Consider the following 27,186-nt stretch of genomic DNA (forward strand, 5'->3'; position numbering starts at 1 on the left):
TCCCTTTTATCGGAGGTGTTAATAACAGGATAGGATTATACCACTCTCCGCCCAGGCTTAGTGTAACGAACCAATAGGAGGAGGGTGTTGGCACACCAATTCCGCCCACTCTTACTGTATTTAAGGCCTAAGCTACCAGCACTTATAGTTCGCTGACGAAGCTCTTCGGATGAGGAGCGAAACGTCCGACACCTTCTTCACAGCAGTACAGATGACGTCTCAAGAAGCCTTTTCCTCGATGGACAACTCCTGTACGACTGAGAGCCTACACAGACACAGCTATGATATGTTTTAAAAAATAGCTGGAGATGCTTGTTTTCTGAGTGCTCACAATTTGGTTGGAAACCTCCTGGCTTACTTCTGTGGGAAATGAGCATGGACAAATTCTTGTCAGTGTGCTGACTGCTCAGTAAGGACCTGGACTGGACATGATGACAGCAGACCTGATGACAAGGCCGTTGAAGACCCCCCGTTGCCTTTTATGTTGATCATTTACATCGCAGCCTTGACACATCCAATATGGCGGCGACGTTGACGTACAACTCAACGCTCGATGCCGCGTCTATATATGGCTGTGTCGAATTTAAGGGTCTGCAGCCCACAAGGCTACTAGCCTACCCGGTCAACGAAGGCCAGACGTTGGGAGGCTCCTCCTCAAACCGCGAACCAGCCTTGTGAATTCAGACAGTGCCTTACTCGCACTTCCTGGTTGTGTCACGTGTTCTCGTGTTTATCGTGACGTCGTGGCAGAATGATATCGGCCTTCAATCGCTAAGGGAGAGTGAAAACCTAACTAAAGTGAAGGAGAGCAAACAAAATGTGACATTATAGAAGCAAAGTTATTAGTTTTTTTAAATGTTTGTTTTATAGTAGAAAGAAGAGAGGTTCTCCGTCGGCAAATTTATCTCCAGCTCAGAGCTAAACCTAGCAGTAGTAATTGTTACTCTTTGGCTACTTTGTTTGTACAACACTCTGATCAGCAACAACACGTTATTTATGAAATGAGTTTATATATAGATGCGAGCATTTAGGGATCATTTGAATACCTCCACCAACTTGCATAGCAATTTGTAGTTTTAATATACCTGTATGTATTATTTGATCACATACTGTATATGATTTTATGTATGTAATAAAACAATGTAGCATTCGACACCTCTCTATTTCAACCTGGAGGGCAGGTGAAATAGTGATGAGGTGCAGGACGCCAAAGAAGGAGAAGGTTTGGAGGCCATCAGTGATGTTCCATGGTGGTACCACATACCTGACTGTCATGGAGATCCATCCTGATCATGATTATCTTTAGTAGTTTAAAACTATTCTATATATATTCCATTTTATAAACATTATGGTGGACGTCTTTTGTGTTTACATAATTGAGAAAGAGTATTTTCTTTGAACAGGGTTTGTGACATGAAAGTGGAGATCATCCTTGCACACCACTTGATGGATGATGATGACAGTGGAAACATGCATCAGTCCACATGATGTCCCACTGCCAGACACAAGACATCTTTGTTGATGGAAGGCATACAGCAACACCATGCAGTCATACTCACATCATATTTGAAATACAAATGTAGCACTTGCTGCATTTTGCTAAACCTGTTATAAATGATTGCACTTGTGTAACCAATGTGTTAATTCTGTTAATTTAATTTCACCAATAATTCATTTTTCATTTCTCACGTATGTATTTGTTGATGTCAGCACCTTTTTATGGGCAGTCTTTATTTTATTTGCGTTCTTTTTGTTGCGTGAACTTTAACATTGCTGTGATGTCATTTCCTGCCATTATGGCGCGCTTCTCTTCAGTCGCCTTCTGGACTGCTGAGGAGAGGTATGTTAGTCTGGTGGCAACAATGTTTGTATGTGTTAATGTGAATATAAGAGACATTTCATGCCATTGTGTGCTCTCTGTATTATGTACAGCATTTGAAGACAACTCACGAAAGTTACTGCTGTTAATTAAGCTAGTTTTGGGGAGTTCGTTTTTCATGTGGTTTTCTTTTTTTTTAGTGTGCATGAAACTCATTCAGGTTGCTGTACATTTTATGTGCTGTGCACAGGTATGTCGGCTCCCTCTTTTTGTATATTTTATTTAAAAAGTTTCAATCGCCTTCTGGACTGCTGAGGAGAGGAGACGTGTGCATGAAGATATTCAGGTTGCTGTACATTTTATGTGTTGTGCACAGAGAATAAACGCCCCCTCTGGCTGGCAAGAGAACTGCAGCTGTCTCCTCATTCACCACGTCAAAGAACACATCGCAGAATTAATTTTTAGCCAGTGTCAGCACAGACCGGCTACAGTGGTGCCGTGACCCGGATCCACGCTGCTTCAGGCTGGTTCATTTCTCCTGGAGCAGTGGATCAATGCCAACTTGGTCACTTGCGGTTGCTACTTATTTATATTAATGTTTATTTTGTTGATAGAAGTATTAATTCAGGAAAAAGTGTTCAATAGCCGTTTCACATTTTATGTTTTGAAGGTGATTTTGTTATCTCTGAATACGTGTCCTGCAAGAGGTTTAAAATGGCAAATGAAATTCATGAATTCATGAAAATATGGTTGCAGATAAAAATTCACCTCACAGTTTTACTTTTGGAAGGGGAAAATCTATTTACAATACACCTTGTACACCCGCTAGGGGCACATTTGATGTTGGTTCACCAGTTTTTTGCTCCACAAATATACTGGGTCAAGCTATAGCCAGTCCCAGTCAGGGTGCTACATCTTCAGACTTCCCTGACACAACTGACCCATCGCTCAGCAGTTTGATAACACATATTGCTCAGCAGGTAAGAGAGACTATAAGACATCAGATGAGAGTTGAGCGTGAAGAGAGAGATGGCACACAAGCTCAGAGCAGTGTAGGCCAGACTTCCAGTGACTCAACTTACCTCAACTTGACCGGTGCAAAGCTCGTCCTTCAGTCAGATGTCAAAGAGCCCCCAGTCTTCAGAGGAGATGGTTCTGACAAGAACACAGTTTGTGAATGGGAGGAGCTGATGCAAGTGTACTTCAGGAAACGAGCCATACCCCTGCATGAACAGTACCAAGAAATAATGTCTAAGCTCATGGGCAAGGCTAAAGATGCAGTGAGAATAACTTTGAGAAGCAGTTCGTCAGTGAAGGCTCAAGAAAATCCAAAAATCATCTTTTGACATCCTCAGACAGCATTTCAGCGGTGTGACATTCTTGCATGCCTATGGCTGATTTCTACAGCACAATCCCAGTGACAGGAGAGGCCCCCGTTGACTACTGGCAAAAATGCTGAATTTGGTAAACTGTCTGTTCTAGACAAAGAGTTCTCTATCAGCCAGTTAGCTGACGTCACAAACATTTTCTTAAATAACCTGAACGAAATCCCCCAAATCATTGAACATTTCTCAAAGGCTTCTGGACTAAGAATTAATTTAAATAAATGTGAGATTTTGCCTTTGGCAGACTGTGTTACTTCTACAGCATTTGGTACCTACTGTTAAATATTTGGGTGTACTATAACTAAAAATAGAACTGAATTAGAAAATCTTAATATGTGGCGAACTTGCAAAAATACAAATTAAATAATTGGACACATGTCCAATTATCCATTCTGGGAAGAATATTCCTCACCAAGATGAAAAGTACCTCTAGACTTATTTATCCTGCATATACATTAAAAATACCTAAATCAGCAATCAAATCTATTAACAGGCTAAATTTTGATTTTATATGGAAACAAAAAACACATATTAGACAAGGTCATTTAAACAATTTGAAGATCTAGGGTTGCAAGCTATTGACTTTGACAGCCTTAATGGCACATTAAAAATTCACTTGTTACAGCAGCAAGCAAGATACGCAAGTAAAGAAAACATATTGACTACAACATGGTTCAGGTGGTGCAGGTGTTGTAGGTGTTGTAGAGCCTGACAGCGGTCGGTATGAAGGACCTGCGGAACCTCTCCTTCTTACACCATGGGTGTAACAGTCTGCTGCTGAAGGAGCTGCTAAGGGAACCCACAGTGTCATGTAGAGGGTGAGAGGTGTTGTGCATGATGGATGTCAGCTTAGCCAACATCCTTCTCTCCCCCATTTCCTCCACGGAGTCCAGAGGACCATCCAGGACAGAGCTCGCTCTCCTGATCAGTCTATTGATCCTGCTCCTGTCCCTGTCCGTGCTGCCCCCTCTCCAGCAGCCCACAGCATAGAAGATGGCTGAGGCCACCACAGAGTCAAAAGGTCCGTAAGAGAGTCCTGCACACACCAGAGGACCTCAGTCTCCTCAGCAGGTGGAGGCGACTCTGGCCCTTCTTGTAGAGGGCGTGGGTGTTGACGGACCAGTCCAGTTTGTTAAGGTGAACACCCAGGAATTTGTAGCTGTCTACCAACTCTATGTCCGCTCCCTGGATGTTCACCGGTGTGGAGTGAGATGTTTTCCTCTGGAAGTTAATGATCATCTCCTTTGTCTTGCTGGTGTTGAGTTGCAGCTGGTTAAGCTCACTCCAGCTGACAAAGTCCCTGATGACCATCCTGTATTCCAGATCGTTCCCCTCTGAAACACAACCCACAATGGCTGTGTCGTCTGAGAACTTCTGGATTTGACACTGTGTGGAGTTGTGTGTGGAGAGGAAAGGGGAGAGCACCGTAACCTGAGGGGCACCTGTGCTGCAGAGTACCATGTCAGACACACAGTGACGGAGCCTCACATACTGTGGTCTATAACCCATGCAGTCAGGTGTTGGTCTACTCCCACACTCTCCATCTTCACTCTGAGTAGTGATGGCTGGATGGTGTTAAAGGCACTGGAGAAGTCAAAAAACATGACCCTCACAGCACTCCCGCCGTCCTCCAGGTGTAGCAGTGATCTGTGCAGCAGGTAGATTATTGCGTCGTCCACTCCGATCCGAGGCCGGTAAGCAAACTGCAGGGGGTCCAGCTGAGTGCCCACCAGGGGTTGCAGGTGCTGCAGGACAATCCTCTCCATGGTCATCAGGTGAGAGGTCAAGGCAACAGGCCTGAAGTGGTTAGGCTCCTTGGGTGTCTTTGGTATTGGGACCACAAAGGAGGTCTTCCACAGGGCCGGGACTTTCTCCAGGCTCAGGCTAAGGTTGAACAAGTGCCTGAGAACTCCACAGAGCTGGTCAGCACAGTCCTTGAGGATTCTAGGGCTGATGCCATCTGGTCCCGGGGCCTTCCTTGCCTTGATCTTCTTCAGCTGACTCCTCACCTGATCATCAGTTATGGAGAGGGGGGTAGAGGATGGCTGGGATGGGGATGTGGGGATGAAGAGTGGTGAGTTGGTGGTGGTGGTGGTGGTGGGGGGGTGGGGGGGGGGGGGGGGAGTCTCAAATCTGTTGAAAAACAGATTGAGTTCATCTGCCCAGATCTTGTCCCCACTGACTTAGTCTCTTCCCACTCCTTTACCATGGCCTGTGATGGTCTGCAGGCCTCTCCAGACTTCCCTGGCATTATTCTCCTCCAGCCGCTTCTCCAGTTTCCTCCTGTAGCAGTCCTTCCCCTTCCTGATCTCATGCCAGAGTTCCCTCTGGACTCTGCACAGCTCCTCCTTGTCCCCCGAGTTGAAGACCCTCTTCTTCTTATTCAGCAGGGCCTTAAATCTCAGAGGTCACCCAGGGTTTGTTGTTGGGAAAACACCGCACCAACTTGTAGGGCACAGTGTTCTCCACACAGAAGTTGATATAGTCTGTGATGCAGTGTGTCCTGCTGTCAATGTCACTGCCATGGGGACAACAGAGCGCTTCCCAGTCTGTTTTCTGGAAGCAGTCTCTGAGCCTAGCACTGCTCTCCTCAGACCACTGCTTCACAGGCCTCTTCACAGGGGGTTGTCTATTCACTACTGGAGTGTAGTCTGTGACGAGATGGACAAGGTTGTGATCAGAACGACCCAGCGGGGGGAGGGGTGATGAGGTGTATGCATCCTTGATGTTTGCATACAGGAGGTCCAAAGTTTTATTGTCCCGAGTGTGGCATTTGACATACTGGGTGAAGGTGGGAAGAGCAGGGGACAGGGAAGCATGATTGAAGTCACCGGAGATGAGGAGGAGGGATTGGGGGTGCTGGTTCTGAAGTTGAGAGACGATGGTGTGGATCTGCTCTATAGCTGCAGCAGCGACCGCTGAGGGGGCGGGGGGTGTACACAGTCATAGCAATAACATGTGAAAACTCTCTCGGAAGGTAGTATGGCCGCATGCTAACCGCTAACAGTTCCATGTCTCTGGTGCACAGTTGCTCCTTCACACAGATGTGTCCCGGGTGGCACCATCTATCATTCACAAACACAGCGATTCCCCCTTCCTTCTTCTTACCGCTCTCCGTTGCCTTCCTGTCCGCTCGTACCACCTGGAATCCGTCCAGTGTGACGTGTGAATCCGGAGAAAGTTCACACAGCCACGTCTCCGTGAAGCACATGAGGCTGCATTCCCGGTACTCCCTCTGCAGTCCGGTCAGCGCCGTTAGCTCTTCCATCTTGTTGGGGAGAGATCTTACGTTCCCCATGATGACAGACAGTAGACATGGCTTGTACCGTCTTTTCCGCTTCTTGCACTTCACTCCCGACCTGCATCCTCTTCTGCTCCTCCGCAGCTCTTTGGGGATCTCCGGCCTCTCCGCGCAGAGAGCGGGTGTGTGGCACAGGGCTAACAGCTGATCCCGGGTGTAAACAATTGAGCCTTGTTGAATGGGGAGCCGTGGCTGAAGAGGTTTCCCACAGTTGAACTGAAAAGTTCAAAGAGCATCAAGGCGCAGACTAGAAAAGTAACAATATGAACATCCATAGCTGCACACTCGACAAAATGCGACCAAAAGAAAAAGTAAGAAGACGACAAATACTATAAAAACACTAAAAGGTGGAAGAAAAGTACAGAGCTGCTGTAACCGGCAGCCACTCACACGGCGCCATTTTGGGAAAAAAAAAAAAAAGCTTATGTCATTCTTTTAAAAAAAAATCACAACATATGGTTCCATATCCCATCAGACCTGGGTGGAATTAACCTTTTGTTAAGGTGTGATTTTGACATTAAAAAAAATAGCCATAAAACTTTTCTCTTTCCACCAGCAAGTTCTACTATAGTGGAAACTAATTTAGAAACACAATTATAGCCCACACAATACTCCCATAAGGAATTGATTGACTTTATTGTTAAGAACGGCTATGCCGGGACTCGGATTCCAAAATGCAGAGACGGCAAATTCGTAACAAAAGGGTTTATTAACAAAAAAAGTGTCCACATGTGGAAAAACATACAACAAAAATATAAAGTACAACAGACACCTCCTGGATCTAATCACAGGGAAAAAGGTAATATAAGTAAGGGTGCTGCAGAAAACTAGCAGAGTGGAAAAATACAAAAACACAAGAAGCTGCACAAAAAGTAGGCAGAACAAAACTGAAAACACTGCTGAACACTCAAGCAGGAAAAAGACACTCACCATTGCAGGGAAATACCCAACTGCAGGAAGGGAAGGCCAACAAAGTAATAACTGACCAGAGAGTAGCAATACGCAAGAACTAGATGCTGGAGAGAGCGGGTAGTTGGTAGGCTGTGTAACAATCCAGCACTGGAGTAGAGTCTGGCTGCTGCTTAAGAAGAGAGTCCCTAATTGCCTGCACATGTGCCCAATTAGCTCCTCCTGCAGGTACACGTGTGCTGCAACGGACAACAGCCAGAGGGCAGCAGAGAAGCACAAAGATCATAACATTTATCTCAAAATTTGAAATAATTATCCGTCTTTATACAAAAATGGTATAAAAAATGGCATTTGGTCGGTGATGCATTTATTAAACAATAGAGGTTTTATGACATTTGACGAGTTCACTGAGAAATATAACTTGCACATAAACAAAAAAGAATTCCAAAAAATGACCAAGGCAATCCCTTTAAACATTGTGACGACAGCATGTAATCTCTTTTAGAGCCCTGACTATGAGACTCCTGACCTACCCGGGCTCTTAATTAATGGGCTTGACATTACAACTACAAGAATAGCAAACTCAACAATTAGGATTTATTTTTTTTACTAATACTTACTTTCCTTATAGATTCAATCCAAACTCAATTTCACAATTATTCTAGTTAACTCAAAAGGAAAAAATCTGAACAAATTATCTAAAACTCCCAATTCCCAATTCTCGGGGGTTTTTACTCTTTAAAAGAGTTTCTTAGACATCATTTCAGCACTGATGATAATGTTTGTTCTTTTTGTGATGGGGAGTATTGAGACGACTGAACATTTGTTTTTTGAGTGTATGTACACTAAAGTATTATGGGATGATGGGATGATGTGCATTACTGGATTTTCCCCAAGATTCCAAATTTATCTGAATTTTCAGTTAATGATATTATTTTTGGTGCCTTAAGGAAAAAAAAACATGAAAATGTCTTTTAATGTAATTATTTTGTTTTTGTTTTTGTTTTTTTAATTCATTAAAGCCTATTTTTGAGAATCACACCATCCTTCCCCAACTTTCACAAAGAACTCTGCCACTTCTCTTTTCTTAAATTTATCGACAAAAAACAGCTGTGGAAATATTGGACACAAATGCGTCTGTGTAGGCTCTCAGTCGTACAGGAGTTGTCCATCGAGGAAAAGGCTTCTTGAGACGTCATCTGTACTTCTGTGTAGAAGGTGTCGGACGTTTCGCTCCTCATCCGAAGAGCTTCGTCAGCAAACTAATAAGTGCTGGTAGCTTAGGCCTTAAATACAGTAAGAGTGGGCGGAATTGGTGTGCCAACACCCTCCTCCTATTGGTTCGTTACACTAAGCCTGGGCGGAGCAGTGGTATAATCCTATCCTGTTATTCACACCTACGATAAAAGGGAAGTGTCGCTCCCTGAATTGGGTATGAACGACTCTGATACTGGCTTGTTAGCATCTATTGTTCTGGCTCGGCCCTGCCTTCACCTCATTTGCAAGACTAAGAGCTGTGGGTTTTGGTCTCAGTAACCTGCTGAACACAGGGTCCAAATTAAACCTCAAACCACCATTCCGATTCAATGATGGGTTCTGTTGTTTGACAAAAATAGCTTCCTTAACTCCTCTTTCAAACCATCTGTTTTCTTTGGCCAAAATCTTAACCTCGCTGTCCTGAAAAGAGTGATTGGTAGCTTTCAGGTGTAGATGTACTGCTGATTGAGGACCACTAGCATTGTCCCTGCGATGTTGATAAAGCCTTTTTTGGAGCATTTGCTTAGTTTCCCCAATGTAGTGCTCTTTGCATTCCTCATCTTTACAGTCCACTGTAAAGATGAGGAATGCAAAGAGCACTACATTGGGGAAACTAAGCAAATTCCTCATCTTTACAGTCCACTGTAAAGATGAGGAATGCAAAGAGCACTACATTGGGGAAACTAAGCAAATGCTCCAAAAAAGGCTTTATCAACATCGCAGGGACAATGCTAGTGGTCCTCAATCAGCAGTACATCTACACCTGAAAGCTACCAATCACTCTTTTCAGGACAGCGAGGTTAAGATTTTGGCCAAAGAAAACAGATGGTTTGAAAGAGGAGTTAAGGAAGCTATTTTTGTCAAACAACAGAACCCATCATTGAATCGGAATGGTGGTTTGAGGTTTAATTTGGACCCTGTGTTCAGCAGGTTACTGAGACCAAAACCCACAGCTCTTAGTCTTGCAAATGAGGTGAAGGCAGGGCCGAGCCAGAACAATAGATGCTAACAAGCCAGTATCAGAGTCGTTCATACCCAATTCAGGGAGCGACACTTCCCTTTTATCGTAGGTGTGAATAACAGGATAGGATTATACCACTGCTCCGCCCAGGCTTAGTGTAACGAACCAATAGGAGGAGGGTGTTGGCACACCAATTCCGCCCACTCTTACTGTATTTAAGGCCTAAGCTACCAGCACTTATTAGTTTGCTGACGAAGCTCTTCGGATGAGGAGCGAAACGTCCGACACCTTCTACACAGAAGTACAGATGACGTCTCAAGAAGCCTTTTCCTCATTGGACACAAATGGTGTTTTGAATCTAATGGAAACCCCCTGGTTCATGAAAATTTGTATTTGTTTATTTTATTTTTATTTTTAAATGCATTTTAATTGCAGTTTATTTATCGTTTGTCTTTTATATTTTCTTTTCTATTTGGTTTTTTCGATACTCTACTATAGCCTGTTCTGACATTATCTTGAAAGTTATTTGAAGTTGTTGCCATATTTGTATGTATATATTCTATGTATGTTTGTTGTATGTGTTCTGTTCTAAAAAAAATAATAATTTGGACTGCCTTTGCGCGGCGCGATGACGTCATTCAGCCCACAAACGCGGACTAGTAGGCTGCAGACCAGGTCCAAAACTAATTCTATCCAGCAATTTAAGATTAGTAATACTTTATGTGATAACCCCAAGTTAATTGCTACATATTGCTCAGACTTGTATAGCAAGTTATATACATCTCAATTTTGTGAAAGAAGTACATCTGCCTTTTTAGATTCTATTGTGGTGAATAACATGTCATGGGCGGCCGTGGAACACGGCAAGTATTTTAGGATCCCAAATGCAGACAAGGGAGGCAGAAAGTACAAAAGAACAATTTAATATACAAAAGAGTCCAAAGCAAAAATACAAAGTACAAATAAGGAAAATCCAACAAGGTAAGCGTCCATAACAAAAAACACTAACAGCAAAAGGCTGTTAGGATAAAACTAGAAATAACAAAAATACACTGCAGGCAAACCTTACAGGAGAAGATCACACAAAGGGCTAGCAGGTAGGTACAGGTAAGCAGGGAGCCAGAGAGCAGGGTAAGGAGCAGGTACAGGGAGCAGGTTGTCAAGGAGTCAAGGAGTACAATCTGGCACCGGTCTGGAGTTTGGCTGGAGCTTAAGTAGGCCGGTGGTAATGAGCTGCAGGTGTGTGTAATTAGGGCTGGGTCATGTTCAGGGATGTGCTGCAACAAATAAACGACAGAGGGCAGCAGAGCAGAACACAGAACATGACATAACATGAATGATGCAGACAGAGATTTGTGTGATACTCCCTTGACATTACAAGAAATAATTGATTCTGTCAATAGCCTCAAACATAACAAATCTCCTGGTGTAGACGGATTCACTTCTGAATTTTACAGAGCATTTGTGGAACAGTTAGCTCCATTTCTACTGAAAGTTTTCACAGAAAGCATAGATAATGAATCGCTCCCCCCAACACTAACTCAAGGCTTAATCACACTTATTCCAAAACCTAAAAAAAATGTCAAGCTTTTTGAGAACTGGCGCCCTATTTGTCTTTTGAATAATGATTATAATGTGCTAGCCATTGCTTTTGCTAAAAGGCTCAAGCTAGTTTTGGATGCTGTCATAGATGAATCACAGTCTGGTTTCATGAACAACAGACACATATCTAATAATATAAAACTGGTTTTAGATTTACTAGATTATTCTGACTTAATCTCTGACAACACCTATATTCTATTTTTAGATTTCGATAAAGCCTTCGATTCTGTTTATTTTTAGTGCTTTGAAAAAATTTGATTTTGGGCAGTTTTTTAGCCAAGCGATTCGAACATTATATGCAAATAGTAACAGCTCTATTAAAATGAGCTGCGGCACAACCCCACGTTTTCACGTCAAACAAGGAATTTGGCAAGGTTGTCCTATCTCCCCCTATCTTTTAATCCTTGTCACGCAACTTTTAGCTGTCCATGTTAAATCAAGCTATCTGAAAGGCATTACTGTAGCAGAAAGAGAACTCATTATTAGTCAACTGGCTGACGACACAACCATTTTTTTTTTTAAAGATTCTTCTCAAATACCTTTTGCTCTAAATATAGTTAATGTGTTCTCTAAAGCTTCTGGTCTACACTTAAATGTAAACAAATGTGAGTTAATGGCAGTAAAAGACTCGGTTACTCGCTCAATAGCGAACATCCCTGTCAAAGAAACTGTAATATATTTAGGAATTTCCATCACTAAAGATCAGAAAACCAGAAATGCTTTAAATTTTATCCCAATTCTAGAAAAAGCCCAGAAAAGGTTTAATCTCTGGCTCCTAAGAGATCTGTCTTTAAGAGGCAGAACTCTAATTACAAAAGCAGAAGGAATATCTAGAGTTACTTATGCTGCCCTCTCACTACATATTAACAGTAAAACCATTCAATGCATAGATCAGATGTTATTCAACTTTTTATGGAAAAATAAGACACATTATATAAAAAAATCTGTGGTCATAAACACATGTGAGAAGGCGGGGCTTCATTTCTTAGACTTTGCTTCTCTAAATAATACCTTTAAGATCAATTGGATCAAACAGTTCTTGAAAAAACCAAACTCAATATGGAACTGTATCTCCAATTATATTTTCTCTAAAATTGGAAGTCTCAAATTCCTTTTAGTGTGTAACTATAACATAGAACAAATCCATATTCATCTCTCCAGCTTTCATAAACAAGCACTGCTTGCATGGTCTATGATATACAAACACAATTTTTCACCACACCGATACTCTATATGGAATAACAAGGATATACTTTACAAGAACAGATCCATATTCTTTGCGGAATGGTTTAACAATAATATTATTTGGGTAAAGCAGCTATTCAACGGCAATGGTGTCTTGTTTTCCTATGAAGAGTTTCTTCAATATTATGGTATACCTATAACTCCCAAACAGTATGCCATAGTGTTTGACGCTATTCCATCTGGTGTACTCATGTTGTTCAAAAGTGGTATGTCTGTTAATATACTTGATGCTCCCTTTACTATCGTAACGGACTCACCAGTTGGTCAAATATGCTTCAACCCATCTGGAAGGAAGAACAACTGTAAAATCTGTGCTCTTTTCCAAAATAATATTGCTTCTGTTTCTCCTGTAATAATTTACTGGAACAGTCGTGTTATAACTTGTGTTGGGAAAAAATCTGGTCTCTTCCTCAAAATTTTTTTGTGGTTAACAAAGTGAAAAAAGTGTCATTTAAAATTATTCACCAATGTTATCCAGTTAAATCCTTCTTTATCAAATTCAAGTATGCTGATTTAGATCTGAATTGTGCTTTTTGTGACTCCCTTACGGAGACTGTTGTTCATCTCTTTTGGAAATGTGAATATACCCGTAAACTGTGGCAAGATGTTTGTAGATTTATTTTAGATCATATCTGCTGTGATTTTGAGCTCCTTCTGCAAAATGTTCTTTTTGGCTTTGTCAAGAATGATGAATGATGACAAACAATATTTTTTAATTAATCTCATTTTAATTCTTGCAAAATTCTACATCCACAAATGTAAATTTGCCAAAGTGAAACCCCTCTTTTATGTCTACATGAAAGAACTGAAGCTGTACCTCCAATCAATATCCTCTGTTAATAACAAGAAAGCTATCAAGACTATAAATCTGTGCTCCCACTTCAATATCCTTAATTCAATTTAATTTTCATTGCTCATGTCCCCTGATGTATCTTACTTTAATTACTATTATTATTTTTTATTTTTTTCCTTTTTTTCCTAATTGTATTTATTAATCACTTTTCTGTTACTGTATTTCCTTAATTTCTATATGACTCATGTATGTTGTTGTTATCCAACTGTTGTTTGTTAATGCCCATGGTTTGACACTGTTATTGTAAATTGTAAGGCATTAATAAAGCTGAAAGGGGAAAAAAAGTAGGCTGCAGAGCAGGGATTTAGACGCAGCCTGTCTACAGAAGATTTGTAATAACAAGAATGGACAGGGAGGGCAGCAGACGCCATGGGTGCATCAAGCCTACCACACAAGTAGAAGTAGAAGAAGAGTCCTGTCCGTGAACTTTTTTCTTTTAGTCCGTGCTGTCTACAAGGGAAATAAACGCGTATGGAACTCTGCTACCTTGAATGTGACAAGTTTTGACTTCGAGGACCGAAAAGTACAGTGCGAAGGAAATTAGTTACTGGTGAGCGACAGCGACCGAAACAAATGTGTCGATACTTTAACCTCTGCCATAACATTACACACCCACTTTGTCTCACCCAGTTACCATATCGGTACGCGTACGTCTTTCCGTCCTTGAATTTAAAGTGGTTTGCTGCTTCTCCTATCGGCTTGCAACTACTAGGACGATAACCTGGTGGGGGTGGGGGGGGGCATATGACTTTGTTAAATAAGTGTATAATTGAAGAGGTAATAATATCCGCATTAATAAAATGTGGTCTTTGCAGACGCTGTCTGGCTCGTTTACAAAATTACCCAGGTTGGATGTCAGCCGTGGGGAAATTTGCCGAGACATGGTCCCGTAGACCTGTGGACGCTGCAGTCCCATCAAGTGCGGGTGGAGGTCCTAACACTGGGTGCCATCATCAGGTCTGTGTGCAGCAAGGGGAAAGACGGTCAGATGGAAGACGTAGTCTTGGGCTTTGATGACTTGGAAGGTAAGCAATGAAATAAGTAGTTTACTTTGTGTTTACTATATGAAAGTGTTTTTAAGGCATACAGTATTTGCAAAAGTGCTCGATACAAGTAACCCACCTACCTATCTATATGTTGCCAGGTTATGTGTCAGACAAGCGGTATTTTGGAGCTGTGGTGGGCCGTGTAGCCAACAGGATTGCACAAGGACGCTTTGAAGTGGATGGCAAAACATATCAACTAGACATCAACAATGGGCCACATGCTGTGCATGGGGGACTGCGAGGTTTCAGTAAGGTATAAATCTGTCAAATATATAAAAGAAACATATTAAGATAATTTAATTTAAAAATGTACAGTACCAAGCAAAGAATTTCTCAGGTAGATTTGATCTCCTTGGGAGACATGAGATCTTTTTGAGAATGAATAGTGTCACCGTTTGTCAGACATAAAATTCTGTTTATAGTTATGCTGCCTTAAACAGTCTTTGTTTTTGCACTATTGCTCTTTGTACTTGGTTAAAATATGCTGCAAAATATAAACTATGAAATAATTTTGATTGTTTTTGTTTCACCCTATCACCATATCGAGATATTAACGTTATCGTGAGCCTTGTATCGTGACTCTTGCTGCGTTGCAGTGCTTGCAGTGCTCCTCCTCATCTTCGGTGACTTCAATCATGCTCCCCTGTCCTCTGCTCTTCCCACCTTCACCCAGTATGTGAAATGCTGAAAACAATAAAACTTTGGACCTTCTGTATGCAAACATCAAGGATGCATACACCTCATCTCCCCTCCCCCCGCTGGGTCGTTCTGATCACAACCTCGTCCATCTCGTCACATTCCAGTGGTGAATAAACAACCCCCTCTAAAGAGGCCTGTGAAGCAGTGGTCTGAGGAGAGCAGTGCTAGGCTCAGAGACTGCTTCCAGACAACAGACTGGGAAGCGCTCTGCAGTCCCCATGGCAGTGATGTTGACAGCATGACGCACTGCATCACAGACTATATTAACTTCTGTGTGGAGAACACTGCGCCCTCCAAGTTGGTGCAGTGTTTTCCCAACAACAAACCCTGGGTGACCTCTGAGATTTAAGGCCCTGCTGAATAAGAAGAAGAGGGTCTTCAACTCGGGGGACAAGGAGGAGCTGTGCAGAGTCCAGAAGGAACTCCGGAATAAGATCAGGAAGGGGAAGGACTGCTACAGGAGGAAACTGGAGAAGCGGCTGGAGCAGAATACCACCAGGGAAGTCTGGAGAGGCCTGCAGACCATCACAGGCCATGGTAATGGTAAGGAGTGTGGAGAGACCAAGCCCGTGGGGACAAGATCTGGGCAGATGAACTCAATCTGTTTTTCAACAGTTTTGAGTCTGCCCCGCCCCCCCGTCCACTCGTCAGCCTGCCACCCTCAACACCCAAAACCCACCAGCCGACTCTTCCCCCCCCTCACCACTTCACCACTCCCCTCTCAACCCCTCCTGAGACTCTCACCACTCTTGACCCCCCTCCCCACCCCAGCCATCCCCTACCCCCCTCTCCATAACTGATGATCAGGTGAGGAGTCAACTATAGAAGATCAAGGCAAGCAAGGCCCCGGGACCGGACGGCATCAGCCCTAGAATCCTCAAGGACTGTGCTGACCAGCTCTGTGGAGTTTTCAGGCACTTGTTCAACCTTAGCCTGAGCCTGGAGAAAGTCCCGGCCCTGTGGAAGACCTCCTGTGTGGTCCCGGTACCAAAGACACCGCGTCCCAAGGAGCCTAACCACTTCAGGCCTGTCGCCTTGACCTCTCACCCGATGAAGACCATGGAGAGGATTATCCTGCAGCACCTGCGACCCCTGTTGGGCACTCAGCTGGACCCCCTGCAGTTTGCTAACCGGCCTGGGATAGGAGTGGACGACGCAGTGATCTACCTGCTGCACAGATCACTACTACACCTGGAGGACAGCGGGAGTGCTGTGAGGGTCATGTTTTTTGACTTCTCCAGTGCCTTTAACACCATCCAGCCATCACTGCTCAGAGTGAAGATGGAGAGTGTGGGAGTAGACCAACACCTGACTGCATGGATTACAGACTACCTCACCAACAGACCACAGTTTGTGAGGCTCCATCACTGTGTTATCTGACATGGTATTCTGCACCCTCTACACCTCGGACTTCACACATAACTCCACACAGTGTCACATCCAGAAGTTCTCCGACGACACAGCTGTTGTTGGTTGTGTTTCAGAGGGGAATTATCTGGAATACAGGACGGTCATCAGGGACTTTGTCAGCTAGAGTGAGCTCAACCAGCTACAACTCAACACCAGCAAGACAAAGGAGATCATCATTAACTTCCAGAGGAAAACATCCCACCTCACACCGGTGAACATCCAGGGAGCGGACATAGAGTTGGTGGACAGCTACAAATTCCTGGGTGTTCACCTTAACAACAAACTGGACTGGTCCGTCAACACCCACGCCCTCTACAAGAAGGGCCAGAGTCGCCCCCACGTGCTGAGGAGACTGAGGTCCTTTGATGTGTGCAGGACTCTCCTACGGACCTTTTATGACTCTGTGGTGGCCTCAGCCATCTTCTATGCTGTGGGCTGCTGGAGAGGGGGCAGCACGGACAGGGACAGGAGCAGGATCAATAGACTGATCAGGAGAGCCAGCTCTGTCCTGGACTGTCCTCTGGACTCCGTGGAGGAAGTGGGGGAGAGAAGGATGTTGGCTAAGTTGACATCCATCATGGACAACACCTCTCACCCCCTACATGACACTGTGGGTTCCCTCAGCAGCTCCTTCAGCAGCAGACTGTTCCACCCACGGTGTAAGAAGGAGAGGTTCTGCAGGTCCTTCATACCGACCGCTGTCAGGCTCTACAACACCTGCACCACCTGAACCATGTTGTAGTCACCAGGTCACTTTACCCCCCTCTGTAACTGTACTTATAGTATTGGTTACTTACATTGTATTATTTTTATCTCGCTTAATGTTTACATTACAGTACTGTTTATAACAGGGTCACTTTACAGAATTATAATTTTATTTCTTGTGAAATAAGCACTTTTTATATCTTTTATGCCTATTTTTTATCTGATCTTATTTCTGTATTCCTTACTTGTGTATCTTGCTTGCTGCTGTAACAAGCGAATTTCCCCGCTGTGGGATTAATAAAGTACAATTTAATCTTCTCAAATAGTGGGGTGGGGGGGCAGTTTAACTCTCAGGAGAGGTGTGAAAGGCATGGAGGGCTTTCAACATGAGTGGAGACCTGCCAATATGGATGAATCTGTCGTACTCCGCGTGCGAATTGACTCTTGAATACGCTTGTATGCTTCACTGCTCCCCATTTCGCTGGTTTCAGTTCAAGTTTAGTCTCTACAGTACAGATAAATAAATATTATCAGTTTCTCAATAGTATTTCAAATCGGGGGATGTGAAAACATTTCTGTCCTCCAGTGGGGGCATGACAGAAAATAATTGAGAACCACTGCCGTATTCCCAGCCCTCCTTTTTAGGTATTCATTAGATTTCTATTTATTTTAGTATTCACCACTACCTGAGTTACAGCATTGTGTTTATGTGAGAATGACAATAAAATATCCTCCTCGGGTAGGAGGCTAGGGTCTTAATCAGATGGAAACTGAAGATGGAGAAATGTGCATCTAGTTACATTTAGTTAGTACTACAGTTTAGTATATCAGGCAACGTTTGTGACTTGTGTTTATCTTGTGTTCAGGCTATTTGGCTTGCTACAGCAGTGGAGGGTGGAGTCAAAATGAGTCTTTCCAGTCCAGATGGAGACCAGGGCTACCCTGGAGAGATGGAGGTTTCTGTTACATACACCTTGCAGGTAAATTCATATACATTTAAGTTCAGAAGTGTTTGGACAATGACACTGTTTTTATGCGTTTCGCCTTTACACAAAATAGTAATGAATTTTCAATAAAACAATCACAATGTTGTTGAAGTGAAGCCTGGACATTTGAATTGAAAATACTTTTTAAAAAACACAAACAGTATCATTCAGGATTTACAACCATTACTATTCCATTTTAACATTATCAGAATAATTAAGTCCAAAATATTTTGTCATCATTAGTTGACTCAAATAAATAATATATATCTTTGGAGTATTGCTACCATATTTGTTGATTTTCACACTTCATGTGTCACATGCCTTAATAACAAGTCTCTGACTTGCTTTGGTCAATATATCCCAAGTAGGCCTGTCACGGCAACAAATTTTGCTGGATGATGATTGTCCTACAAATTATTGTCGATAATCGATATTATTTTTTTCATTAATTATATGGCATAATAATGAGAGTACTTCACAGCAAAAGCAGTAAACTTGAATTTCTCAAGAGTATTTAACATTGTAACTGGAATGTCAAGCTTTTAAATAAATTAAATGAAAATGACAAAAAAATAAAATGAAAATAAAATGGACTCTCTTGCAAAAGTTGCACTTAAATATAAATCAGAATCATAACCAAAAACAATAAAAAAAATATACCCTGTCTCTGTTAAGAAAAAACAACAACAATCCAATAAAAATCACACACAGACACGCAGTTATGTAGTGTATTGTTTAACTAATTGTAAAGGGTCATATTTGAGGTGGACCACATATCTGTGGTGATGGAATAAAATGCAGTGTTTCTGTTGTCCTTCAATACGTTTTCTTTCACTCAGTTATACAGTTCAGGAATTGCTGTTTGTGACAGGTTGTACATACACGTTCTCCCAGGCAATTCGTACTGTATGTCAAACATTTCTAACATTTGCTGAAATGTTGGCTTTGGAACCGTATTGAAAGTTTGCATTTTTTTTGCATTATTGCGAGCGTCATTGTCTGTGACCGCGCACCATTTTGTGCTGTTTCATTTATATTTACTTTGCCGATCAAACGCCTCAGTAAGCTTGACTGTCCTCCACACTGCACCTCCACACTGGGGCTGTGGCCTCGCTTTTGTGCCTTCATTCATATTAGCGTTTGCTTGCTAACTTGCTGCTAGCTTGCTGTCTGTGTATCCACTCACTAGTAGTCAAATGCCTCCACGTACTGGGGCAAAGAAGCTGAATGGCTGACAGGAGGGTTCACTCCCTCTGTTCATTCCACTATAAAACCAATGCTCACAGACGCATGCAGAGTGAACCTTCTTGTCATCCAGCCTGTGTGGTAAAGACAGATGAGAAAAAACAAACATACATGCACGTCAATTTATCAAGGCTGGCAAAATTATCAACGTAATTTTTTTTTTCAATCAATTCAGCAATTATCATGACAGACCTAATCCCAAGGATCAAGAAATATAGAGTAGCACACCTAAACAGTCATAATAGCCATATTCAGCTGGGATAGGTGTTGGATGGATGGATGAGTTGTATTTACAACTTTTCCCTTTTTTTCATTTACATTTTTGTTACACATGTCTGGAATCCAGAAGATATTATGTAGAGCACATTCATCAGGATTTGAGTGTGAAATTTACATTAGATTAGATTAGATTAGTTTAGATTTAAAATTATAGTTTAACATGTACAATTTCAAATGGATATAAATACATAATTAAGATGAATGAAAGCAATAAATGAACATTTAAGGTCACTTTTACCTTCATTGAAGATGTGATTCTTCACAACTGTTCTCGAAGATACGATGTGGCAGCAAAATCAGCAACACCACCATCTTCCTGTTTTGCCGTGAGTTATTTCTTAAATGCAATAGTGTTTCTCACCTCAATATCCCAAAATGGAGCCAAAGAAAGCTGCAAGTGCCAGAATGGGTCTTGGAACAGTCACGTGTTCAGTGAAGGCAAAAGTAACCTTAAATGTTCATGATGTATTCACATTTTGAATTGTTTTATGCATGAAAAACTATAATTGTAAAACTATAAAAACTTGTTTTGTCTTAACATTTTTGAGAGTGAACCGCTGATGGCGTAGATGACGTAGCTGACTTCCAGTTCCGCTTGCCATTTTGTTAGCAAACTTATACAATACAAGGAAGGACATTTTGTGATAAAAAAAATATTTTTTTATTTTTATTTTTAATCAAATGAAGTTACCGATATTTGTGTGTTCTCTTCAGGGGGAAAAACTGACTGCAGAATATCAAGCCTGGTCTTCTAAATCAACACCAATCAACCTCACTAATCACTCCTACTTCAACTTGGCTGGACAGGTAAGTACATGTCATCCAGTTTTTCATAAAAACAGAACTATGTGAAGTAGAGTCCCTCTATATAGAGAGTTACGACAACTGAGATTACGCCGCCATGTTGGGGCCAATTTAAGCGCTCGGCTTGCGTGCACAGTACGACAATGCATGTAAATTGCAATGTCTCTGCACAAAGGGACGCATGCAAAATGTCTGGTTTTTTAATTATTTATAGATCTATATTTTCCAATGTGTAATATGGTATAATTTTGCCATCTTTTGTTAAAACATTGAGATTTTATAAGTCAAAATATTACCACGTTCACCTCATGATACTAGAATGAAAATAAATGACAGAGATATAAAAGCCCCAATATTTAAACATTGAAAATGATGAGAATATGTATATTTCTTAATTGTTATTTCATTATTATTTATATCTCGAAACAAGTGCAGATTTTGCAAAATGAATGCAGTTTTATAAGTTTGCTCGAGATCATGGATTACTTTATTTGCAACCAGAGGTGATTTACACAAGGATCATTCTTAACTCTAAGCATCCATGACTGCCTTATTTTTTCATTTTTTTTTATAGTATATCTTACATTTAGACTACTTTTTTATATCAAAACAATTAAGTAGAACACAATATTTAGGTAAACACACTCTCCAAGCTCATCAAGAGATGCCTTAAACTTAGTAACATAGCCCCAGGTGGCTCTGTCAAGTTGTCAAAACATTGTGACATTAAAAATTTTAACATATACAGAGCGTACCTCGCACAGCATTGAAGACGAGTTCGGCTTCCAGCCCAAACGGTTTATATTATTTTCCCAAATTGTCCGTCTGTTGACATCTGAAGGGAATCTGTAAAGCTTGAAACCCTTCTCATGTTTATTTGTGCATCCAAATGCACAACAACCCGGCATTTTTGGGGAATAAACAATAATACGCCCAAGAATACTGTAAAGACAAGGCGAACGCAAACGCGAATTTGGCCCCAAGATGGCTCCACGAGTCACGTGACCGTATTTTTTCGACTTGTCATGTCGCAGTTCTCTATATAGAGTGACTCTAATGTGAAGTGCCCCCCCCCCCCATCCCATGCAAAACTGGTAAAATCGTCTCTATCGCATGTGCTGGTTTGTGCCGTTAAAATTGCCGTTTGTACTATTACATAGCATATTTTATAGATACAAATAGGGACATTGTCAGATTTCAAAAGTTGAATAAAGATTGATAATGTGGTGTGCTGAACATATATGGCCATGCTGTTTACATCTTTTATTTAGCTCACTTCCTGACGATCCATACTGTATGCTGAATAGAGTAAACATATCTCACCATGACAATTCTTGGACTACGATGGCTATAAATGCACAGCAAATAGAGTTGACTACGATGTGCTGCATTACATGAATGATTAGATTTGAAAACGCCAACATCACTGTACACTCTGAAGCGGCGATAGCCGCCTGCCGTGGCCGGGTGAGGTGCATTGTAGGCGGACATATGCTCCGACCAGCCCACACGCTGCCATGGAGCTCCGGAGAACCAGATTATTGCGCGGGAAGAGCCACCTGCCGTGGCCGTGCGAGGTGCATTGTAGATGGACACATGCTGCCGGCAGCCTCCGAGCTGCCACAGAGCTTGGGAGAAGTAGTATAGAGCGGGGATAGCCACCCGCCGTGGCCGAGAAAGGGTGCGTTTTAGTCGGACACCGGCTCTGTCGGCCAGTTCAGAAATGTAGATTCCCCTTGCTAGCGTGCGATTTTAAAGTACAACTTACAATAAACAGGCTAATGTGGTCGCTATCTGATCATTTTCTAATCATTTATTAAATGCAGAATATTGCAGTGAAGTTAGATATCTGTGTTAGCCATCTCGTTACAACTATCGAAAACGAGCAATTGGAAACATGGCGAATATTTACGTGGACTAGCAAATGATTGAATATGTAATAAAACATGAGTGACGTTACTGTGAAACTCAATGATTATGCGTAATTACTTACATTGATGTATTTCTTTCAGTCTCCGTGCTTCCGTCATCTCAGCGGGTGTTGTAGCTCCGCCTACCTATTTCAACTATGGTCGGCAGCCCCACTAGGTTTAAAGGGCTGCATACCTCTGAGCACTTAATTGGGGCACCAATTGATTCTCGTTAACGTGCAACACCTAGGGGTAAGGGGTAGAATTGGGATTCAGCCTTAATCTTCTCAGGAATTTCATTTGGTCCAGAAGAGTTTTTCATGACTTTGCCGTTTATTCAAAAGTTGTTTTTCTTTATGTGCGAATGCAGGCTGCGCCTACCATCAATGACCATGAAGTGTCGATAAGTGCTCAGTTCTACTTGCCTGTGGATGACACTTCTATCCCAACAGGTAAAATATGAAATCTATGTCTATAAAAAAGTTATTGTTGAGGCTGAATCCAAATTGTACCCCTTAGCCCTTCCCCTTCATATTACCCATTCACCTACCCCTTAAAACTAAGGGCCAAGTGGAAGAAGCGACTTGATTCTCATTACATCATCACCCTTCACTGCTTGCTGGCTGCAACATGGGCAGATGAGATAATTAAATTGTTCTTATCACATACACGGGTGGAGCAGGCTAGATTGGGATACCGCCTGCCTGTTCCGCGGCGCCTGTCCGTCGGGGTCAGGGATGTGGGCGTGGACCTGTCGGCTGGCCGTAGCGGCGCATTGGGGCCGTGCCTGCTGGGGGGTGGTGCTCTACTGGGCCGCTGTCTGCGTCTTTGCCTCCCCCGGTTTATCTGCGGGCTTGTCAGGGGTGGGGCTCCGTCAGCTCTGGTGGCATGTGGGTGGTCTGGCTCCCGGTTGCTGGTGGGGTTTGGCTGCTGGTCTCGCCTTCCAGGCTCTGGTGCTTGGCCTCCTTGCGGCTTGGGCGTGCGGCACTCCCACTCCCTCTCCGGGATTTGCTGCCCCGCGGGTGTTGGTGCTGTGTGGTGGTTTTGCCCGGCTGCTTGCCCGTTTGCCCACCCACTTGCTCATTTGCTGGCTTTCCTCCTCGCCAGCTCCTCTGTCTGCCTTGCTGATAGCGTCCTGCTGTTGGGATGGGGTGGCCTAGGGTCTTCCTGCTCCCTGGTGGTCCGCGTTCTCCGCGCCTCTGGTTCTGGGTTGTGCGTCTAGGACCCCGGAGTCCCCTACTCCGCTGCGCCCTGCGTCCTCTGTCGGGGCTGGGGGGCGGTGCCTCCTGTGTCCCTGGGCAGGGCGGTCCTGGGTCGGGCATGGGGTGGCCCGGGGTAGGCCAGACCGGACTCCGTTCCCTGGGGGCGGGCGCTTCCGGTGTGGGTGGGTTTCTTTCCGGTTGCAGGGGCATCTCTGGGCCTGCTGGTGTGTCGCCCCCGGTGCCCTTCTGCATTTGTGGTGTGTGATCTCTCGCCGGTCTCGGGGGTTGACTGTCCTCCGGGCCGCTGGCGCCCTGTTTCTGGTTGGGATTGCCTCTCTGTGGCCCCTTGCTGGTCTTCCCGGGGGGGAGGGCTCTCTGGGCTGGCTCTTGGGGGGCTGATCTTTGTGCTGCCTGCCCCTGTGGGCCTGGTGGCTTTTTGGTGGTGGGGGCTCGGCCTGGCTATTTGGGGCGGGGCTTTCTGGGCGGTGGAGGGGGGCCCCTCCTTTTATGCATTTTCAGTGACAATTACACACTCGCACACCTTCATATATATGAAGACTTGCACACATACAGAGATACCTGTACACATGTACATACGCACACTCACAATACATACGTACTTCCCCACATTACTCACTAAGTTCACCAGGGTGTTATTATGTTGTTGGTTTTATGACGGTGACAGTGATGTCTGCAATATGATTATAGTTTTTACAATGGTGTGCATTACGGTTATTGTCATTCTGATCACTATCATAGTTAATCATTTCATTACTACTGTTACTTTATGTGTGACTGTTTCAATGCAGTATTGCAATTGTGGTTGTTGATATTATTTTTCCCCTTCTGTCGGGGTCTTTATAGTCGTCGCGGACATTTGCTAATGTGGCCCTGTTTGTTTCTGTTGTTTTGTTGCTGTCGCGGTTGTTGTTGCTGCTGTTGTCCTTGGCCCTGTCTTTTTTTGTGCCCTTCTTGTCCCCGCGCCCCCCCTTTGTTTTTTCTCTCTCTTCTTCTCTGTCCCCTCCTGCTCCGGTCCGGCCGCTCCAAATTTGCATAATAACAAAGCATCCAAGTCAAATAAATTCTGTATAACAGGGAAAGTGTATCTCACACTTTTCCCTGGCAGAGTAAATCTGTTGAGCACGTGAGGGCATTGAGATCTACTATTCTATCTGCTTTAAAGGCTGGACAGGACGAGGGGAAAAAAAATTGTTCATAATGTTTCCAACCATAAAGTAAGGTGCATACATTCCTAGATTATTTCAATGTTATATAGCCTACATCCCAACATATTTTTGAATAATAAGCACACTTTTTTTACATTTATTTCAAAACAACTCTAATAAATAACAGCTCACAACCGTAACTGTAAAAACATTTATAAAAATAGAAAATGTATCAAATATACACAGGAAATGGAAATAACAATTTAACAAACTTTATGAAAATCAACATAAACCTTATCAAGCAGTATTTCAAGGTTTAAAAACCTCCTCGTTTCAGCATTGGATGTTCTTTCTCAGATTATTTTGTAAGGAAGTCCAGAATGGCATTTTGTTGCATTTTACTTGTTACATTTCAGCTTTTGAATGGTCCGTGCAAATTCAATAATAATAATAATAATAGTATTAGTAGGATATAGAGTGCTGAAAAGAAAGTGATGGTAAAAAACAAATGATGAGACAACGTTACATTCCGTCTGGTAAAGGTTATACAGCCATTTCTGAAGCTTTGGGAGTCCAGCAAACCACAGTGAGTCATTATCCACAAATGGCCAAAACATGGAACAGTGGTGAAACTTCCCAGGAGTGGCCGGCCAACCAAAATTACCCCAAGAGCGCAGCAACGACTCATCCAAGAGGTCACAAAAGACCCCACAACAACATCCAAAGAACTGCAGGCCTCACTTGCCTGAGGTCAGTGTTCATGACTACACCATAAGAAAGACACAGGGTCAAAACAGCCTCCATGGCAGAGTTCCAAGACGAAAACCACTGCTGAACAAAAAGAACATTAAGGCTCATCTCAGTTTTGCCAGAAAACATCTTGATGATCCCCAAGACTTTTGGGAAAATACTCAGTGGTCTGATGAGACAAAAGTTTAACTTTTTGGAAGGTATGTGTCCCATTACATCTGGCGTAAATGTATTGCCGCATTTCAGAAAAAGAACATCATACCAACAGTAAAATATGGTGGTGGTAGTGGGATGGTCTGGGATGGTTTTGCTGCTTCCAAGACCTTAAAGACTTGCTGTTATAAATGGAACCATGAAGTCTGTCTACCAAAAAAAAAAAATTCTGAAGGAGAATGTCCCACCATCTGTTGGTGACTTCAAGCTGAAGCTAATTTGGATTCTGCAGCGGGATAATGATCCAAAACACACCAGCAAGTCCACCTCTGAATGGCTGAAGAAAAACAAAATGAAGACTTTGGAGTGGCCTAGTTAAAGTTCTGACCTTAATCCTATTGAGATTGAGCAATCACTGCTTCACACAGGGCCATGTAGTGTAGCGTTTTCCTCCCTTAATAATAAAAACTTTAATTTTTAAATTGCATTTTGTGCTCAGTTGTGTTGTCATTGACTAATATATAAATTTGTTCGATAATCTGAAACATTTAAGTGTGACAAACATGCAAAAAAATTTGAAATCAGGAAGGGGACAAACACGTTTTCACACCACTGTATGTGTTCAAGATTCAAGAGTTTTATTGTCATATGCATAAAAAAACAGGCAGTTATACTATGCAATAAAATTCTTATTCTGTTCATTCTCCGAAGAAAAGAAAGAAAACACAAGAAAACGAATAAGAACATAAGTAACATACCAATAAATTAAGCAACAACAACAGAAGAGACATCAATACAGATAAAGAATACAAATAAATAAAGTGCTATCAGTGTGTGCGTGTGTTGCGTGCGGCGTGTGTGAGTGCTTCGTTGAGCAGTCTGATGGCCTGTTGGTAAAAGCTGTTCGCCAGCCTTGTGGTCATGGACTTCAAACTCCTGTAGCGTCTGCCTGACGGTAGGAGTGTGAATAATGACTGTTGTGGATGTGTGCTGTCCTTGATGAGGTTGTGTGTTCTGCGTAGGACTCTAGATTTATAAATGTCTTGCAGTGAGGGAGGGCTGCCCCAACAATGTTCTGTGAGGTCTTGATCACCCGCTGGAGTGCCTTCCTATCACGTGTTGTACAGTTACCATACCAAACAGTGATGGAGGCAGTAAGGACACTTTCGATGGTGCATCTGTAGAAGCAACTAAGGATTTTGGTGGGCATGCCAAATTTCCTCAGTCTTCTCAGGAAGTACAGTCTCCTTTGGGACTTCTTCATAATTTGTTGGGTTTTGTGAGACCAGGTGAGGTCCTCGCGGATGCGTGTGCCAAGGAACTTGAAGGTTTTCACCCTCTCCACCCCAGTCTCATCAATAAACAGGGGTCTATGCGGCTCCTTTTCCCTTGTTCTTGGGTCGATGATCATCTCTTTAGTCTTATCTGTATTGAGAAGGAGATTGTTATCACGACACCAAGCTATGAGGTCCGCCACCTTTCTTCTGTATGATGTTTCA

The 27,186-nt window shown here is 42.8% G+C and overlaps 1 protein-coding gene across 1 annotated transcript in view; it reads left to right on the forward strand.

Annotated features, from left to right (window-relative positions):
• The first annotated feature begins 519 nt into the window (after nucleotides 1–519).
• Nucleotides 520–27,186, forward strand: part of LOC129192688 (galactose mutarotase-like) — a 41,650-nt gene continuing 14,983 nt past the window's right edge. Inside the window, exons 1-6 of the mRNA XM_054796960.1 lie at nucleotides 520–631; nucleotides 14,148–14,357; nucleotides 14,477–14,631; nucleotides 18,059–18,172; nucleotides 20,417–20,509; nucleotides 22,787–22,868. Coding sequence (XP_054652935.1) covers nucleotides 520–631; nucleotides 14,148–14,357; nucleotides 14,477–14,631; nucleotides 18,059–18,172; nucleotides 20,417–20,509; nucleotides 22,787–22,868 — 766 coding nt within the window. The remainder of the gene's footprint in view (nucleotides 632–14,147; nucleotides 14,358–14,476; nucleotides 14,632–18,058; nucleotides 18,173–20,416; nucleotides 20,510–22,786; nucleotides 22,869–27,186) is intronic.

The sequence above is a fragment of the Dunckerocampus dactyliophorus genome, chromosome 13 (assembly GCF_027744805.1).
Source record: "Dunckerocampus dactyliophorus isolate RoL2022-P2 chromosome 13, RoL_Ddac_1.1, whole genome shotgun sequence".
In the NCBI taxonomy this organism is placed as follows: domain Eukaryota; kingdom Metazoa; phylum Chordata; class Actinopteri; order Syngnathiformes; family Syngnathidae; genus Dunckerocampus; species Dunckerocampus dactyliophorus.